Here is a 20737-nt window from a genome sequence, read left to right on the forward strand (position 1 = left end):
ATTTCCCATTGACAACTACCCAAGTTGCTAACTGGCTAACAACTGCGCTTTCGAGAAACACAACCCAGCACAGTTCTATGAGACATGACTTGATTACAGGGCCGCTGACTGCTGGGCCGAGGACAAAGTTATCTAAAAGGGCCCCTACTCAATGCATACAATGTCACGAGGACCCAATTCTGGGCTCCTCTCTCCCTGCACCCGGGACAACTGACCCCTTTGTCCCTCCTGTCAGCTTCCCTGCTTGATTATTTCAGAATAATATTCATTTCCTCGACAACACTAGGAATCGTTTGCCTTATTGGGAACTATAGCATGTGTGCTGTGCAGAATTGTGCGATACGACTGGACTATTGCAAAATAAAATCCATAAATTCATTGACGATTAGTAGGAATCTTTTTCCCTTATTGATTTACACACACAGCACACACCAGAGACAAACTCAGCCTCTGGTGCCGAATCCAAGCACCAAACACCATGAATCATGCAGACGCCGTATCCGTGTCCACAACACAACAAATCAGCAGCCTGTCCTCAATTATTGATGTGGGATTCCACTTGTAGTGTTACTCCAGTTTCTTTGGATGAGACTCAGTCGCTCCAGTACACACGCACACACACGCACACACACACAGACTGGGACACAGGACATAGATCACTGTTGACACAAAACACCCTGGTTAGTCAGCAGTAAAAGAGACACAAAATGACATTAAAACAGACTTGAACATCACCGGGGAGTTAGAGCACAAGACTTTTCCATTCTGTTGTGCCTGGAGGCTACTGATGACAAACGATCCCCGAGAGGAGTTGTTGTAATGTCACATCATCATGGTGATCGTAATTGTGTCATGTGATCCTGATGAAATATTGAAGAAAATTTTACCAGCTTTCCATTTTAAATGTTAATGCACAGTTTGCAGTTTGCCAGAGATATGAAGCAAACGGCAGTGCATTGGAGTGTGTCAACTCCCCCATTCAGCATGTGCGGCTCCACTTGGCTTTAAACAACAAAAAGCAATCGCAGGGTTAATTGCGGTATAAGGCAGCATAACGAGATGCACGCGGTGTAAGCGAATCCTTTAAACAAGCCCCTAGACTCCATCTTGAAGGTTCCTCTGAGGCAGCAGCAGCACACTAAATTCAAGCCTGGTGTCAAATTAGAATTCAAAGGAGGTGGCAAATTGCACGAGCAGCAAGCCCTCATGCCAAACTCCTGCTTTGTCCGTCTGTAGCTTGATCCTAAGCCGGTAAGAAAATACACACTTCTCAGTGTCTGGGTGGAAATATCAAACAGAGTCCAGCCATTTTAAATGAAATGTGGTTAAATAAACATGGCTCCCTGTCCCTACTTTGTGATTCACCCTTTAAAGAGTTCTTTAAAGTCCACCTGTCTTAACAGAGCAAAGGGACTAGTAATTAGAAGTGAGCCATGGTACAAAGACTGGATGAATCACAGGCCAGAGAATGGCATGGTAAGACGGATGATATGATGACTCAGATGAGATAGAGTAAAAAAAAGAGAGATTCAGAAATATTGTGGCAAGTGTCAATGATGAAACCATTTCTTTTTTTCTCTTTTCCTTTTTTTTTTACAAACGCATTAACATGTTATTCTTCGTTTTCTAATCTGGTGGTTAATGTCATGGCAATGAACACCAATTTCCTAGTCAAAGCTTGTCACATCAACAGCTGTAATTGGACTGACAAAAGAGCAAACGCACCCTGTCTTAAAAAACGCAAACATCTCATCAGGCTAATACCCCGAATAGTCAATCATGATTTCGAAAAATTTCCCAATCGGCCAAGCAAGCGCTGCAATTTGGAATGGCATGATTAGAATGTTAAATGAGGCCCTCACTCTAACACACTACGTCTTCTTACCTAAGTCCACTCAGACAACACTTTGCACTTTAATCCGCCCTCTTTACTTAGTCTGAAACAATGGCTTTAGGGTCGGCTATACATGCCACGTCTCTCCATGTGTCAGTCTGACTAATTGATCCCTGAGCTTGAGCCGTGTGTTGTTTTGCGAGCTGCGGGGGCGTAAACGGGGCAGGGGTGAGGACCCGGCCACAGACGCCACTGACTGAAAGTGAAACGATGACGGCATTTTGCAGACACATTACCAGCCTCTATCCAAGGGACTTCAAGCTCACATGACAAGTAAAACATATAGTAACTATTTTATTGTATTATTATTACTATAGAAGTAGTAGTGGATTTGTTGGTGTTTTATTATTATTATTACTATTACTATTACTATTACTATTACTATTATTATTATTATCATTAGTAGTAGTAGTAGTGGTAGTAGTAGTAGTATTGTTGTTGTTATTGTTGTTGTTGTTGATGATGATGTTGTTGTCGTCACTACTTGAGCATTCTCCTGAAGTACTTAACACATAATAAAATGAAATAAAAAACAAGTGCAACACAAGTTGTGAAGCACAACTTACAGACCTTATCAGACTTATACAGACCTTATCAGAACCTAATCAGAAGTTTCAAGCATGGGATTTGACCTTTCATCTCAGGACAACACTTCGTTCACAAGAGAGGATTTCTCTGTTGACTAAGCAGCCTTAAGCAGATCCCTGGATCAAAGAGCGAAGCCTATCTACTTAAAGCTAGATGGGTATCAGTCTGAGTCCAAGTGACTTGCAGAGGGCAGGTTACGGTATCCTCAGTTACCAGGCCAACACTGAGTAATAGACACACAGGCAGAGCTCGCAATGATGAAGCAGCAGATGATGAAGCTTCAGGGGAGTTATTCCAGGTAGGAGGTTCAATAGCAAACCAGGTTACGTTAACCAGCTTATGCTATCCAGGTTATGTTCACCTCAATGAGCCGCTAATGAAACTCATCCTATCCTTAACTAAAGGATGCCTTCCATGCTGTCTATTAGCTTAGCAGGTTTACCACTTTCTGTGGGCTAAGTTAGCCAGGTCGATCACCTTGGTATACACCACACCCTACACAATTTCACAGCTATTTTTTCATACATAATGGAGGGGAGACACATACTGCAGCTTGACTATAGTAGTAGTAGTAGTGCTTGGCACGTGATCAGTTCACTGTTCACTGCTCACTGAAAAGAGGCCGCTCCCTCCGAGGAGCAAGAGCAAGACGACGAAGCCTGCAGTTGGACAAAGCTGGCACTGTAGTCGGCCGAGGGTGCGAGCCATGCACACGCAGTACATGGAGGCAGCTGGCTTAAATGTCAGGCTCCCTGGGGCCTGGAGTGGCCTAGGGAGAATTAAAGAGGCAGGGACATGGGGACTGCCTCGCCTCGCCTTCGCTCGTAAATCTCACACATGGCCTCTTAATATAGCCGCAGCCAGCCAGCGCCGGGGCTAAATCTGATTGCGGCAGTACCTTGACTGTGCACTTTGTTAAAGCACAGCACACACAAGAACAGGGCCCAGCTGGGCCAACAACACTTTGTGTGGAGTTGTAAGAGCGGCACAGAGTGACCCCGGCCGTCAGCATTAGCTTAATGGAAGCTCCGACGATGAGGCTAATTCGCTGTGACTAGCGCGTCGCCGAGTTGTGTTCAAATCACATCGCTAAGACAGCAGCACAACCCAGCTCGGTTCTCTTGGAGTCCTGTAAACAACAGAACTCGAGATGCTGCCTCTGATCAGGGCCACCTTTGTGTCTCTAGAAGACAGCGGAACGCAAGTGTATCTTGGGGCACTGAAGAATCAGCAGACAGTTTCGGTCACACAACAACAACAACAACAACAACAAAAACAATAACGTCGACGACAACAGCGACAAAACAACAACATCAAACAGAACAACGAGCACAACAAAATCAGTGTCCTGAAAGGGCCTCATGTGAATGGTAGGCTCTTATAATGATATAACATCCCTACCCCATCCCCCCATTCCCCACCCTCAGCTGCCTCCGTTCCACCCCCCTAGCGGTGCCCCCATTACGCTACGCACATCTGATTATGATGATGGACCAAAAAAACCCTCCATCTCCATAGAGATAGAAGATGTGTGTCACACACACAATTAATACCAATCTCTAGCCACTTCAATAATCCCGTCCCTGGCGAGAGGCTGCTGTGCACATGTGCGTACGTCTTGTTAGCAGTCACGCGTTTCGCGTCAAAGACATACGCATGCACGTACATCTGTTCCCATGCAGTTAACTGAGGGCACTCCACTAATTTCTCCCATGACCCCTTGAACCACTTTGACCCTGACCCTGTTTCCTGGAGGTGATAGGTGAAAGGTCAGGGACCACCCTGACCTCTCCGCCCCCGTCATCTTATGCTTTCTATTCTGGTCGGGATACGTCCTTACAGGGAGACGCCATTAATCTACGTCCAATCAACAGGAGAGGAAATAAGTGGGCTCGGGTTCCAGCTGCGAAGCTTGCTAGGTAAGGTGGACGGCTATCTGGAAAGGTTAAGGGTTATGATTGAGTAATATATTATGTCACTCACACGAAACTATGCAGCTTTCTAGCTGACATGGATGGGAGGTAACTGCCAATGTGGTGTCAATTATTGCATTGTAACGCATAGTAGAATGTTAACATTTCACCCCAAGTCTAATCTCAGTGTTGTCATTGGCCCACTTTTCGCGGGGGCTTTTAGGGGGTGGTGAATTGCTGATAGTAAAATACCACGCAACAGAAGAGAATCATAAGGTAAGGTAAGGTAAGGTAAGGTAAGGTAACTTTATTTGTACCCGAAGGTAGATTTGGTGAAGGTAATAAAATGTCATAAAATGCCCTCATCAAAGGAATGGTACAAAACTCACCCTAAATTGTCTTAGCTTTCACATTAAGAATAGCCTCTGCATCCCCTTTTTGTAGATGGCATCAGTATTGCATGTCCATGTCAATTTAGCATCTATAATGGAAGAGTTCAGATGCAAAACCCCCTAACTCCATTTCTGAAGACCTGCACTTCTATATTTTTAGAGAACCCCGTTGTTGGTTTGGTTTACATTCATGTACTTGATAATACATATAAATAGTTATATTACATAAATATTTTTTTAAATAATATGCAATTTTGATAGCTTTGTATTAAATAATAATGAATTAAGATTATTTTCTGAAAAGGCACTTAGGGGGTTTTGCATCTGAACTCTTCAATTGTTCCAAAGCCCTTGTCGTTCGTCACAACCTCAATACCGTCCCCATTTATGACTATACTCTGATGGGTGTGACTCCCCATTCTAAAATCAGTAATCAGTTCCTTGGTCCTCTTTATATTTAGAAGAGGCATAGAAGAAGTACGAGCTAGACTAACACCAGTCTGTAAACTGGTCAACCTGTATCACCTGGGAATTTAATTTTGACATGATCAGCTGCGCGCTACGTTGGTATTTGTGTAGAGTGATGAAATTACGCTTCCTTGTGGAGGCCCAGCATTAAACTAATTGGGGAGGACACAATGTGTTCTCATTTGCAAGAAATTCTGTAGGCAGGAATCAAAGAGGAAGGCTTATAGTTTATAATACCGTAGCGTAATAAATAGCACACCACTCATCACCATTGTGGGGACAACATGGAAAGAGAGGTTAGAAAACCTACAAAAGCATAGATGGCAACACTGCCATACAAAGAGACAAAGATAACCAGAAACAAAAATGGCAGAGACTTGAAGGGGCTTGGGTCTTAGTTGCCTGCCTCATTGCCATAAGAAGCTTTTCCTTCTCTTCTGGTGGTGTAACCAACACTTGGCACAACGAACAGCAGATACAGAGGCCTTTGGTATATCCAGAAATGGGTCCTCTGGGTTCACAAGCTACAGCTAGTCTACTGTGGTGTCAACTAAGTGTTTGTTCCATGTGTTAAGCAGCACACAGGCAGAGGTGCATCAATTGAAACCTGTAAAACTGAATGCCACACATTAATATGGCAGCAACACTAAGAAGAACACTAAAATGAGTCAATTAACACTTAAACTCTACTCTTAAGTGATTCACCAAGATGGAAGATGAATTTACGCTGCCATCTTGCTGGTGGTCTCCTGTCAATATGAGCTACAAAGCATTACAACTGACTGCAGTAGCACCCCTAGGGGTTAGCGTTAACGTTTGGACGCTTGGGTGATGTTAACAGCCTATAGGTAGCTCATCTTGTCAAAATAGCCCATCTCAACAGAATACCGGATTACCTGCTGTCTCTCTGAAAGACAATAACACTTCTAATCTGTAAGGTGACTGCAGTGCAGAGAGATAACTTGCTTAGTTTTGCTTTAGAAAATTGAACATGACTATTGTACAAAGTAGTTTCTTATAAGTCCACTTTGCTCATCAACTTACAGCTGCATAGTAAAATCTGCTGTGTTGATTCAAGAGTTTACGTCAAATTGCCTTTCTCAGTGTTAAATTAACACTGCAACATTGACTGTGTATGCAGCCTGAGCTACATGGCTCCTGCCTGCAGGCATGCCTCTTGAGCAAGTGCCAGCCAACCAGCAGCATGCTGCCTCATTCAGAGAGGACTCGCCTGGGAGCAGCACTATGCTTCTGTGAGTACCCCCCAGCAGAACCGAACCCTGTATCTCATCATCACCGAGCCTGACCAAGCAAGTCCAGAACACAAATCTGGCAGGAAGGTGCAGAACATGTTCAATAACATGGTTTTTTTTTAATATGTTTGACCAGTCCAGGTTCTACTGGGAAAAGTGTTGTCCAAGCTGCACACATCTCAAGAGAAATTTTGAACATTGACATTTTGAACATCTGACTACACAAAGACCTACAGGATAAAATGCAGTCAAGCACACATCTGCCAGGAGGTGTTCAAGAACATGTTTTTTCAACATTGGACTGGACCAGGTTCTACAAGAAATGTGCAGCCAAAAATCTATCCAGAAAATAAAATGCTCAAGAGCACACATTTTCATACATCTAAACACAACACCCTGTACAGTGCAAGACCAGTATAATGGGGGCAGTGGTTTTACTGGTAATTTGCCAAAGAGACGGTGCTCTGAGAGCCAAGCCAAGGGAATCATCACAGTAGCTTCCTTAAGCTTGAGGGCATCAGCGCAGCGCTTCATTAACGGCCAGAGACTCTGCATTAGCCCACAATGAAGAGCTAACCTCCCCACATCTGCACTGAGCACCTCCTACAGGAGTGCCATTGAAAGAAAGCCATCCTGACCAACGGCCTCTCTGTCTACTCTGGCATGGCAGATGTTTAGCTGCCGACAAGAAGGTACGACAGAGGGTGGTGAGAACTGCAGAAAAGATCATCAGATCACTCCTAGCTGCCATTCAGGACCTGTACAACATTGTGAAAAAATTAATGGCCCAGTGGCTTTTAGAGAGGTCTGTGTCAATGTCTCCTCTGTACAGAATCCTCTAAAAGATGAAGACTAGCACAGGTAATCAAAACCTGGCGTCAATCTCCCTCTTTCATCCAAAATGCAATTTTCTTCTAAACCTGAACATTAAAAAAAACATTGAATTCCCACAGTGCACCGCCCTGCCGTACAATTTTTACTTGATGAATCCACCTGCTCTTGAAATGTGAATGTCCACTAAAAGCTTTGATTCCTATGTGTGTTTCTGTAATTGATTACACAAGCGGGCACGGGCAGGGGGAGAAAAAAAAACTCCCAAACGATATTTTTGAAAAGCCGACCCTCACAATCTGTTTATTTGGTGATAGCAGTAGTCACAAATGGGCTTAAATCGCTCCATGACTTCAGCAGCCTCAATCAATAGCATCTCTGTTCTCATGCATTCCATCTTCCTGACTGCATTTTATTAAACAGAAATCAACCCCTCACAACACATAAATCGTTGTGGGAGTGCCACATGGCGCATTGTTAATACAAGCCTACATCCTCCACCAGGATGACAGTCTCATTTTTTCTTGACTAAGTAAGATAGGAAATAGGCTGCCATGTTCTCCCGTGCCCACACAGTGCTCAGATAGAAGAGCTGGCTTTACCGGCAGCTGGTCTATGCTGTACCCACATGCTCTGCTGGGCTCTGCTCTCCTCTGCACTGTATGGCATCACTGTAGGCAGTTTCTATAAGTCAGGCTGAGGACTTATTTCATTTCACAGGCAGGGGGTATCCCCTTCTCTATGAAGATATCCTTTTTGAAACTGACAGCAGAGAAATCTGCCATTTCACCAAGCCGGCACACACACGCACACGCACGCACACGCACACACACACGCACACACGCACGCACGCATGCACACACAGGTTGTGGAATGATTTTTGGATTGATCAGTGCAGTGTAGTATCTACAATTACCAAACAATATTAAACATGCCAGCGCAGAGAGAGAGAGAGAGAGAGAGAGAGAGAGAGAGAGAGAGAGAGAGAGAGAGAGAGAGACAGAGAGAGACAGAGAGAGACAGAGACAGAGAAAGAGAGAAAGAGAGGGAGAGAATGAGAGGGAAAGAGAACATTCTGTGAGTTTCCGAAGGCAGCAAGCATTCTAAGTATGTGGAGAGTGACAGGGCTATGAGCTCTCCATGGTGCTGAAAATCTGGATTTGAACAGAATCGGCGCCACTCGGGGGGGAAAGGGAGCAGAGGAAAAGGCAGAGTTTGAGCATTCCGCTCCACAGCTACTGCTTGGACACAAGAGCCTCGTTAGAGTCACCCAAATTAATTCGGTAAGCAAGCTGTGCAAAAAAGCGACACCACTACTTAATAAGTCAGAGCTAAGCTCACGGCAAAGGCTGAATAAACAAAAGGGGTTGTTGTTATTGTTCTCGATCACTGAACCTTGTGATTGAACTCTGGGTGACAAATCAAGGAGCAATGAATACCAGAAGGGGTAGTTATCATGGATAAACCAATAGGCCTGTTTTCTATGAATGTATAAAATGATGCTGATTTATTGAATTATTGCCACGAATCGAGGAACTAAAATACTTCAAAGGGTTGTTTCACTATTGCAAATCACACAAGTGTGTAACGAAACACAGTTATCAACTGCAGCACCAATTACACTTATTTTACCATCAAAAGGCTGATGTAGTAACACACATTTTAATGGACATTATTTAATTTTTTTAATTGGTGTTTTTTCATTTCTACGTTTTATTTTATTTTTTTATAGAATTGTATTGGAAACGTCGGGGAGTAAGCTACAAAAATATTGTCATAGAAGGTCGTCGAAAGTCCCAGTAGCCAGACAGCTTGCCCTGAGGCCGCCTATACGGCAAACATTCGGTTCTCTTCCATTCTCCTCCCTAAGCTCCCAGTAGTGGCTGTGCCCTGGGGAAACTACACTACCATACGCATGCAACTCGATAGCGCCATAGCTATTGACTGATTAATACTTTGTCTTCGCTGAATGGGCCTGGCTGTCAATGGCCAACACGGCGGTGCATTATCATGCATTTTTAATGAAACGGTTAGCCATGAACTTGAGCTCGCCCATACAGCATCTGTAGGCGACATGATGTATTCAAACACCGTCGCTGAGGTCAAATAAAGAGGGAAACCCACAACGTCTTGTTTTACCTGAAGCGTGTCAACCATAGGACATTTTCCATTCTCTGCTTACAAATTCCACAGTCACAAATCATAATACGCTAGGAGGAAAACCATAAAACTGTGGCAACTGGACGGTTGTGTCCATTTCCCAAACTGTCGTCAGCCCAACGCCTACGGGCTTGCAAAACATAACCATGACAACATCCATCTCAATATGCTGCTACCTGAATGAAGAAATGATTCGGTGAAAGAAAGAAAGAAAGAAAGAAAGAAAGAAAGAAAGAAAGAAAGAAAGACAGAAAGAAAAGAAAGAAAGCGTACTGGGCTTGCATGGCAGCGTGCCACTGGCTCCATAGTCTGCCATGGGCACTGAGAGGAAAATGGAGCCTACGCACAGTGCCAGGCAGGCAGGCAGGCAGGCAGAGAGGCTGAGCATCCACGGAGATCCCTCAAGGTCATTTGTATGTCCTCTATGCTGTGTTACGCCTGCCTGCCTCCATTCCTTCCTACTCTCTCTCTCTCTATCCCTCTATCTATCTCTCTCTGCATCTATCTATTATTCTCTCTTTCTCCCTGACTCTCTCGTTCGCTGAAAGCACCAATTATGATGTGAAACGCATTTTCAATGTCTGGAAATCACTGTGTTCCTCTCTCGTCACGCCAGGGGGACTGGGCTAACTGTCAGCCATGAGCAGGGCCAGAGCCAGAGCTAGAGCCAGAGCCAGAGATGGAGAGAGAGAGAGAGAGAGAGAGAGAGAGAGAGAGAGAGAGAGAGAGAGAGAGAGAGAGAGAGAGAGGAGGGGGAGGGGGAGAGAGAAGCGTCTCTGAATAAACCTTACAAAGCCCAAGGGGTTTGCCATGTGCCATCAAAAACTGGCCGACTGCACTTGTCCACAATGGCAGAGCTCCACAGGCATTTCCATGGCATTTCTATTTGCCACTTTTGTATTTGAAGACCGCAGGCTGCTTGTCGTCTTCTGCTTTTTTCCCCTTCCTTTCCTTCTTTTTCAACCACTGCCCCTGTTTGTGAAGTGACATTAAAGACAAACGCTGTGGATTGGCCTCAGACATAATTGGAAGGATGAAAGGAGACTTGAAAAATGCAGCAACAGAGCCACCATTTTACAACTGAGAGGTCTCATAAAAATTGCATTCAATTATTCATTGAATGTATCTAACATTAGCCATCGGAACAGTAACATGACCAGCGTTTTTTCAACTGTGGCCACACGCGTACGTACAGTAAGCCTCAAGCGGACATGCATTCAAAAGAGCCACAGGTCAACCACAAATGATTGGGACATACAGATTTTTGCCCTGAAGATGGGCCACTTCTGTGGGGGCACTTGAGAGAGATAACAGCTGGTTCTACTGCCGCCCTGGGTCACAATGCTGTGATCTCCAAGCGCAGATGCTGTCACCACCACCATGCTGGTAGACCTCCCTCTCTTCCGGCTCTCTCATTCTTTCTCTCCATCTCTGTCTCTGTCTCTGTCTCTGTCTCTCTCTCTCTCTCTCTAGGATCAGGCCTCGGACACACACGCTTAACAGTTTTCCAGAGCCAAATTGGCATCTCCAGGATCAGGTGGCTTTAGGGGCGGCCACGGGCGGCCGAGCTACACGGAGGCCAAACTCGGCTCGCCCACCCTGAGCTTTTTTCCTGGAGTCAGGTAGACATTTCCCATTGAAGCAGGTACCCAGAATAGCGGCGCAGGGGTGATGAAGGACTTTTAATAGCACGGTGACAGCCGTGACAGGCAGGACGTGAACTCTATTTCTATGTCATGTTATACATGGCTTGATTTGATATATGGCATTTATTAAACATGCGTTCAGGTCCTATTAACCCATTACTATACTGCCACACGAGAGCACTGAAATGGGAGTTTGTGGAAAGAGTAGTACTGACTCTACAGCTGTAGTTGGATTTAGAATAAGAAAATGTTGCTTTGTTCCGTACTGTGGTTGAATAATGGGACTTTCATTCAGTTTGGAAATTCGTCATTATACAAGAAAACCCCAGGAAGAACATATCTACCTTGCTGGAAAGGAAACAAAACCAGCAAAAATGATGCCATAGACACTTTGTCATGGTGTGCCAGAGTGACAAAGACATCAGGAGAACCCATCAAGTCTTATTTGCCCTCGTTAAGCAGGAAACATGGCATCCTGATTAAAAGGCAGCCAATTACAGTATGGGGGGCATTTCTCGAAACCAAAGTTGTTTGCTACATTAGCTACTTTGCTGTTTTCAATGCATTTTCCCATTGGCAACTACTGAAGTTGCTAACAGGCTAACAACTTCTCTTTCGAGAAATGCACCCCTGAAGTGGAAAAGCAGCACCACATTACATGCAGTATTTTGAAGCCAATCAAAGAGCTTCAGAATAGACAGGGAAGCGAGATCTCACTCATCACTCCCAGTGGCTCAAATATTTGTGGGAGGGAAAAATATTGTGTGTAGCCTGATAATGCTGGTAATTATGCCAGTGGAAGACTGTAATATTCATTAAAAATGTTACTACCTTAGTACTACAATACTACTAGAATTTCATTTCATCATTTCCATGTCTCAGGTCAGGCCTTCTTGTATGAGAGTTTATAATAGGTCTTTCCATAGGCAACACATGATCTGTGTGTACCCGGCACACTGGGGTCCAGTTAGTGAGAGCGACAGCTGAAACCTAGGGCGTGTGCTCCCCTGCTCGCCCTGCGAAATGCAGCCCGGCGCGTTGCCAAGCACGAGGGGGGATACACAGGCACACAACAAACCCCCCCCTCAGCAGGCACGCTCGGCCCGCAATCCCGTCTGCATTAAAGACAAACACACTCTAGGCTCTGTCTTCTCTCAGGCATCTCTTAGCATCTATCCATCTGCCAGGCATGTGAAAACAAACCGCTTCTCTCTCTCTATCTATCTCTGTTCCATTGTTGTAACTGTATAGTTCTCAAGCGAGCAGCAGGGCAGAGTTCCACCGCATGTACGTAGATTGGAGTCACATTCAGGTACCAGAGAGAGAGAGCATAATCACAGGCCATCGAGCTGCAGCTCATTTCAAGCTAAAGTGCTTTCTGGATGGATGGAGGACGAAAAGAATCAGCTTCGTGGTATTTGGATTTTTAAGGTGAAGGGGAAAAGAACATCAGACTATTAGTGGGCCACTCAACAACACCTTAAAGCAGTTTCACTTTGAATTTTTTTCACAATTCCAAAGCCCCTTGCATTTAAAGTGGCTCTGCCATGTAACCAATCAAAAAATGACAGCTCTTATTAAGTCATTACCGTTTCATGCATATGCTTTGTGTTTAATTTTAGTTCATTTGAGTTAATAAGTAATGTGTTAACCGTGTTAGAATAATTTCCAAAGCATATACAGGTCTTGCAGTAGGTGCATTTCTCATGTGCTGATGATCAACCAAGCCAAGCAGCACAATAACCTATACATTTAATGTAGACAGCCATCGATCCATCCATGTGTGACATATGAAAAGTAGGACACGCACTGTACTGTGGTCTAGTAGTAATTCAGTTAGCGCAGCAAGGTTGAACCAATTAGTGCAACTTCATCAGGACTCGTGTACTTTAATGCCACGAATGCTGTGCCTCTCCCAGCCAGTCCATCATATCACTCACACCTTTAAAGTCACATGAGGAACACAAGCACATTTCCAGACCCTAACTAGGTACATACATCAGGAGTGAATTGACCTAGTGCTGGTGTCAGTAGTGGAGCACAGTAAAGCTAAAGGCAGATGGAGATGGAGATGGAGATGGAGAGGACATGCGATCCTATCTCTCTTCTCACCTCCACAGAAAGGGCTCAACATCCCCCAAGTTTCTCCAATCTGAGACCCCCAGCCCCATACCCTCGTGAGCGAGCTGTGAGCTGCCTGCCCTGCCTGTGCCAGAGTCCCATTACTAACACCATGCCAGAGGGAGCTGGCTCACCAAGTCAGCTGTGCGGCGGCATCACATTTCCCCCTCTGCCTTAATGCTTCTAACAAGCATGTTCCTGCCACAATCCAAGTGTCAAAAGCCCTCTGTGAGCAACAAAGTCACCCCCAACATGCGACAGGACACAAAAACACGTACAGTAACCGTACACGCACACATTCGTAGGGCTCTCTCTCTCTCTCTCTCTCATCTCTTCCGACCTCTGGTTGCCTCATTTTGTACCCGGAAAACTAAAAGGCTAAGGGACAACCAATGCTCCCTATACTGTAGCAGGAATACAATTAGCAGGACAGGATTAGGGTGAGATTGTGCTGTGCCTTCTCAAATCTGGTTAATGGAGTATTTTGCATTGAGGTGTCCTCGGATAGAACACAATGCACGTACTGTATGTATATATCCTGAGCTGATTGTTCTTTTCGTTCCATTCTGAAGAGGTCCAAAGCATAATGTGAGGTCCGCTCTGATGTGGTAGTAACTGTAGTAGAGGTATCTATAATGCCAACATCACACATGCCATGAGCCCTTCCAATTTCAGTAAGTCGAACTAAGGCCCTGCTGTGGCCTAATGCTAGGGCACTGGGTTACTATGCCGGCAACCCGGGTTTGATTCCGGCCCGGGTCACTTGCCGATGCTTCCCCGTCTCTCTCTCATTTCCTGTCTCTCCTCCACTGTCCTGTCAGGAATAAAGACATAAAAGCCCTAAAAATATATATATATACTATATATATACATATATAAAAAATGAGTCAAACTAAAACGAGTGGGAGGCTACCCAATCATGATTGTTTGTTGGTATGGATTTTGTGTGGGAGAAGAATAAAAAGCTACCCATACTTCCCGTAATCAAGAGTGTGCAGACACAGTCAACCTATAGCTACCTCTGCCATTTATGACTGACATCTTGAAGGTTGTTGTGCATCTCTCTCAACATTCATAGCTTACAGGCTCACGGTGGAGAATCTCTTCAATTGTTCTGTCCCACATAATGGCTTCTACTGGCAATATCATATTTGTGCACTGAATATAAATCACAGCACCAAGGCTGGAACATCTGGTGTGCGATGCCGGTAACTATAAATTTCATCTAGGAGATGGATCACAGCACATTGACGGCATGATGATGGTGTATGGCGGCCAGGCGCTTCCTGAGAGGACCTACAGCAACACAGCCATGACCTCTGCAGAGAAGGCAACTGTTTGTTTACAAAGGCCCAAACCATTGGCGCTGCCAACAACCAATGAGAGGGACACTAGATTTTCCTTGAATGACACAGAACATAATGTTTTCCACTTTCTTACCCAAAAGTAATGACACAAATCAAATTATGTTGATAATTAGATTTAAGTAAGTCTACCACACAGAGTCTATATTGATGATATAGCATGGTGTCAGAAAATTAGTTACAGAGCCCATCTTAACCTTTGGTCTAGAGACATACACTACATACACATTGCTTTATGGGGTGAACCGACCCAAAACCTTTGAACTGTATGTATAAAATGAATAACTAGCCTTGTGATTTGATGTAGGCCTATGTGTCTCTCATTTGCATAAGAATGATATGATAGGGATTCATTAGGCCTACTACAGAATCACCAGGCCCACATCCAATACTGTGGATTGCTCTCATGGTTAATATCCCATCTCATGGGTTGTGTGGGATTTATGTTGTGTGACAACACTGACGCAGAACTTTTCTGCATTGGACATGGGTGCTTATAGAGCTGCCATTCTTAACCACAAAGCCGGTGGGCCTATCAGGGGAAACTAGTTCAAAGTTTACTTAACACCTTTGGTTACACAGAGGAGAGGGGTTCACAAACAGGTCTCAAACCACAAACAGCTCTCCTGACATAACGTATTTAATCATTCTGGTTTCTCCATTCATGTCCCTTAAATAAGACTTCTTTTTTTCCCTTTTTTTTTACACTGGCACACGTTCTCAACAATGTTGGTTGCGCACACAGGGCCTGTAGCAATGGGGTACACTGACGGCTTACCTTGTTTTTGATGTTGCAGTGGCAGCAGACAGTCCACAGGTATTTCAGGGTCCTCCACAACAGAATGATAAAGAGACCCCCGAAGAACGTCACCATGGATGAGGCAAGGAATGCCCACCACATGCGCTGACCATTGCTGTCACAGGGAACGTCAGGTGAAAAGGGGATGATCACATCCATCTTGGATATAGAGACAGAAGAGTCCGGATTTCTATTATAATTGATATTATTACTCATTATAGAGCTGCTGCTGCCATGAGAAGCGTTGCCATCTGCCACGGCTAGCATCTGAAAGCTTTAGAGAGCTTTTGCCAGCGCCCCCAACCCCAGTCATCAGCCATATTGCTTCAAATATCCCTCACGTTCGTTCAATATTTGTATCCAGTTCCCCACAATATGAATGAATTCTCAAAGAAAACGTTCCCGTTTGGAGAAAGCCGATCGTAACGAAGAGCCTGTCCCTCTGCGGGATGCATTTAAATCCGCATTAATGACGACTTTTCTTTTTCATTTTGAGGGGGGTTCCAAAACGCTTAGAATAAACACCACCTCGAAGAAATATTCATACTGCAGACTTCAATGCGGCTGTAGTTGTTCACAGCAACGTTAGATGATCCGTGACAACAACCAACTGACGATATTCTCAATCAACTATACGTGCGAATGAGCTGCTTTTCCATCCAGCTACACGGTCACCTCAAGGTAGCGGATCGATTTCGGTCTCACCAACGCCAACTTAATCGATAGCTTCGCCCGTTTTCAACCGGAGGAGAATATCTCGAGTTCCAGTCTTTCGGTTGCGCCACACAACGAAATGAACTGTCTCAAACGACGGCGTTTTCCCTTTGTATATTCGCGCACAGTGACATGCGATAGCATTAAATGTCACCGTCCCCATTCACTGCTTTCAGCCTCTTGCGGGCAGCCAGCTGATAACGCCCGTCAGATCTGCTCCAGAGATGGCAACGGAGATTTACAGGTAGGAAGGCGGAGCCAAGCCATAATAATAAAGATGACCAACACGCTTAGAAACCAAAGTAGTCATATTCGCAAGTAACCGCATAGTTATTGAAGGTCTACCATTCCCTACGGACAAAAATCTGCCATTCTTCTTCGGAATGTGACATTACCATGTAGCTACGCGCCGCGTTATGCAGCTCTGGCTCTGGCTCGTAGTCGTATAGTGTATGCACCAGTGAGTGATACAGCAGCCTTTTATTTTAAAACGCGCTGCCATTTTATGCTGCTCTGCGTCGCCCGACGAATATGGGGATCCCCTCAAATTGTAACCAAACATCCATACTGCTACATTATAGCAAAGAAGTATTCAGTCATACATTGGAAAATAAGACTATGTTTTGCTAGAAATACGTCAGCAAGGCACACTGAGCTGGCACAGGGTCTAGGTGCGCGGTCGAAGAGACCTGTTGAGCGCCTGTTCACTTTTAATACACCTCTATGGTGTGTTCCTTAAAATAATGTGAGGAAAGCCATTACATTTAGTCTGATCACTGTGCGACCTAAATAACTCACGTGACTATATTCTATGAATGCCAATGTTAGATTACAATTAGGTGAAAGTGAATTAACTAATTTTGCAAATGCTTTTATGGGAACTAATCAACATGCTTTCTTTTCTTTCTTTGCAACACAGGCGTGATTTATAAGATGTTTTCCCTGTCAACTTTGAAACGTAAACACTAATAAAACCGAAAGAGGTGTGGAAAACCTGACAGGAATGTTTTCTTGGAGTCATATTTACAGTCTGAGAGACGTAGCGCCTTCCAGCTTCGACACAGGCCGAGCCTACTGAAATAGCCGAGGTAACCAAATCTTCCCATCTCTCGGCCTTCTGTAAGCTTAACAGCATGGGTAATGTTGGGGGAAAGTGATATGAAACGCTGTAGTCCCGAACTCGTAATCACTGAAATAATAAGTTACTATCTCTACTCAAGGCAAACGACTATACAATCAAGTGCAAGTCGCATAACCCCAGAAACGCGCAATTGTGCCAAGGGCTAACCCCCCCACCCCCACATTTATTTGTTCAATCAGAAGGTCAGTCGTGACATTTTGAAAAGCTAATGCGGTGAACATCTAAATGGCTAACTACCATATGTCAAGTAACTGAACAGAGTTCAAAAACACGCTATATGTTGTGCGCAAAACGACGCGTAAACGTTTGTTTTCATCAGAATGTTGACGCGGATGGGTTATGTGGGGCCCTGCAAGTCCTCCTGCTGGACAACTTGAGAACTACAAGGTCACAGCACGCAGTAGCACCCTAACTACCTCAAGCTCACTGGCTCCTTAGCCATTTTAAGCACCAAGGCCTTAAACGTATTGTGAGGATTTTAATTGGGCCAGTCATCATAAAAAGTTCAGCATTTGACATATTTAGAAGTGTGACGTCTAAGATTGGCTTTTCTCAGCTTAAAGGAGAAGTCCACTTTTTTAAACATTAAGGCCATTTTTTGAGTAGTCTGCAATGTTTTAGAGTCCCCCTCACCGTTTATTTCATGTTTGCTGCAGTCTCTGTTATTTGGCTGATTTGGATTTGATCTCAACCAGCTTTAGAATGGCCGTCTATGGGCACCTGCAATTCTGTTCTTAAAATCACCTTTAACATTTGTTTTCAAGAATATGCAACTCACCAAGTGTTCAGCAGTATTCACTGGTGTTCCTTAACAATTTTTGAAGCGAAATACGGCATCTGTCGTGTTTTATGTGTGTTTTATTTAGCAATTTGTAAATTAAGTTTCACTTTCACTTTCACTTTCTTTAACAAAATGGCAAATAAAAAATGACAGAAGCCATATTTCGCCTTGAAACTTGTTAGGGACTGCTAGTGAACACCCCTAACCACTTTGTGAACTGTAGACTTTCAAAAACAAATGTTTAAGTTGATTTTAAGAACAGAGTTGCAGGTGCTCATAGACGGCCATTCTAAAGCTGGTTGAGATCAAATCCTAATCAGCCAAATAACAGAGACTGCAGCAAACATGAAATAAACGGTGAGGGGGACTCTAAAACATTGCAGACCACTCAGAAAATGGTCTTAATGTTAAAATAACTGGACTTCTCCTTGCAATTTGCAATTTCATTCCTATCGTTTTCTGAAAGTAATGATTTGTTATCTTGCTATGTATGAACTATTCATAAAAGTAAAATGCACCAAGGTGGTTCCTTTATTCACTGTACATTTATTACACATATAAATGTTAATCTCATATTAAGTTGGTTTGGGTGACTATGGTTAATGAAAACTTAAACTTGGTAACAACGTTAATTCACATCAGTAGCTTGCTTTAAGTAAAAGAAGAATCCTGCTTTCTGTCACCATCTTTATTTAGCCTATGGAGTAAATGATTCAATTGTTTTGCTAAGTATGTTAATTTTAACTGAGTGTGCGTTTTGTGACATGAATATAGAGCTTCAGTCCTGTCCCTGTGCAGGTCCTCTGGGCCACTGCATGGTGTGGCTGTGGCCCAATCCAATGTCCTCCAAGTCCCCTTATGCTTGTTTTAGAAAGGGCTAGTCTCCTCCTGCCACCATATATGTTTCAAGACAGCTGCTGACAGCTCATCTGAACTCGAGAAGATGTAGCGGCTGACTTATGGTGATTTTTTTTGCTAGCTGCTTGGTGGCAAGATTGGCTTTTCTCAGCTTAAGGGCTGTACTAGGGAGGAGTGTCATAGCAGATGCACTCGAGGCTGTTTTATGGTGATCTTGGGACCTTAAGTCTGTACATTCTCTTGAACTATAATGTACCCAACGTATCCAATGTTTAACACAACATGTCAGTAAAGGTACTTTACTTTACTTTATTTTTATTATGTTTATTCCTGTGTTTATTTTTGTCTTGAAATGTCCATTTGGGCTTTTGTGTATTTGTGTATTTATGTAAGCTACTGGATACCTGAATTTCCCCCTGGGGATCAATAAAGTTACTCTACTCTACTCTACTCTACTAAACATGTATGTACTACACTCCAGACATCAAACACTGGTTTAACACGTGATTTTAAGTTGATTACAGAAAATCACTGTACACAATATTGTGATTTCATTTAAATTAACCAAGAAGAAACACAAATTGTCTATTGAAGTTCCAGCGCTTATGAAAGGTAAAACATTGTGTGCTGGCTATTTACTAACAAGCACTGCAAACCAGCATGTCTCAGAACCAATCCCAAGAATAACCAAAATAAAGTACCTTTACTGACATGTTGTGTTAAACATTGGATACGTTGGGTACATTATAGTTCAAGAGAATGTACAGACTTAAGGTCCCAAGATCACCATAAAACAGCCTCGAGTGCATCTGCTATGACACTCCTCCCTAGTACAGCCCTTAAGCTGAGAAAAGCCAATCTTGCCACCAAGCAGCTAGCAAAAAAAATCACCATAAGTCAGCCGCTACATCTTCTCGAGTTCAGATGAGCTGTCAGCAGCTGTCTTGAAACATATATGGTGGCAGGAGGAGACTAGCCCTTTCTAAAACAAGCATAAGGGGACTTGGAGGACATTGGATTGGGCCACAGCCACACCATGCAGTGGCCCAGAGGACCTGCACAGGGACAGGACTGAGGCTCTATATTCATGTCACAAAACGCACACTCAGTTAAAATTAACATACTTAGCAAAACCATTGAATCATTTACTCCATAGGCTAAATAAAGATGGTGACAGAAAGCAGGATTCTTCTTTTACTTAAAGCAAGCTATTGATGTGAATTAACGTTGTTACCAAGTTTAAGTTTTCATTAACCATAGTCACCCAAACCAACTTAATATGAGATTAACATTTATATGTGTAATAAATGTACTGTGAATAAATAAAGGAACCACCTTGGTGCATTTTACTTTTATGAATAGTTCATACATAGCAAGATAACAAATCATTACTTTCAGAAAACGATAGGAATGAAATTGCAAATGTTGGAAACCATGTCATCTTTCGTCATGGACATTCACTTTAAAATCACAATGGTTGACATGTCCTTGATTGCATGGCCATTAATTCTGATACACCGTAACTGGAAAGAGAATAGAAATATTTTATTTGTGGTGATTGCAATGGTTGCAAACATGTAATTTTATTAAGTGGTCCAATTTTTAACAAGTGTGTGTAGTTTTCCACATCACCTTAGAGACTGTAGGCCTTATTTATAAAGAAATGTGATACTTTTCTGACTGAGAGAAATAATACTTATGATACTGATCAAACTATGAGTAGGTCCAGCTTTCAGACATTTCCAGATGGTGAGGTAAGGAATATAGAGTTTAAATGTGTACTTGCATAAGCCATTCCATCAGTAACTATATTG

General features: G+C 43.5%; 1 protein-coding gene across 2 annotated transcripts in view; it reads right to left on the reverse strand.

The window, feature by feature from the left end:
• kcnma1a (potassium large conductance calcium-activated channel, subfamily M, alpha member 1a) overlaps positions 1 to 16346 on the reverse strand; it is a 218536-nt gene extending 202190 nt beyond the window's left edge. For both annotated transcript variants that reach the window (XM_063191344.1, XM_063191346.1), the window contains exon 1: positions 15409 to 16346. In XM_063191344.1, coding sequence (XP_063047414.1) covers positions 15409 to 15696 — 288 coding nt within the window. In that variant the 5' untranslated portion in view covers positions 15697 to 16346. The remainder of the gene's footprint in view (positions 1 to 15408) is intronic.
• Positions 16347 to 20737: the final 4391 nt, after the last annotated feature.

The sequence above is a fragment of the Engraulis encrasicolus genome, chromosome 24, assembly GCF_034702125.1.
Source record: "Engraulis encrasicolus isolate BLACKSEA-1 chromosome 24, IST_EnEncr_1.0, whole genome shotgun sequence".
Classification (NCBI taxonomy): domain Eukaryota; kingdom Metazoa; phylum Chordata; class Actinopteri; order Clupeiformes; family Engraulidae; genus Engraulis; species Engraulis encrasicolus.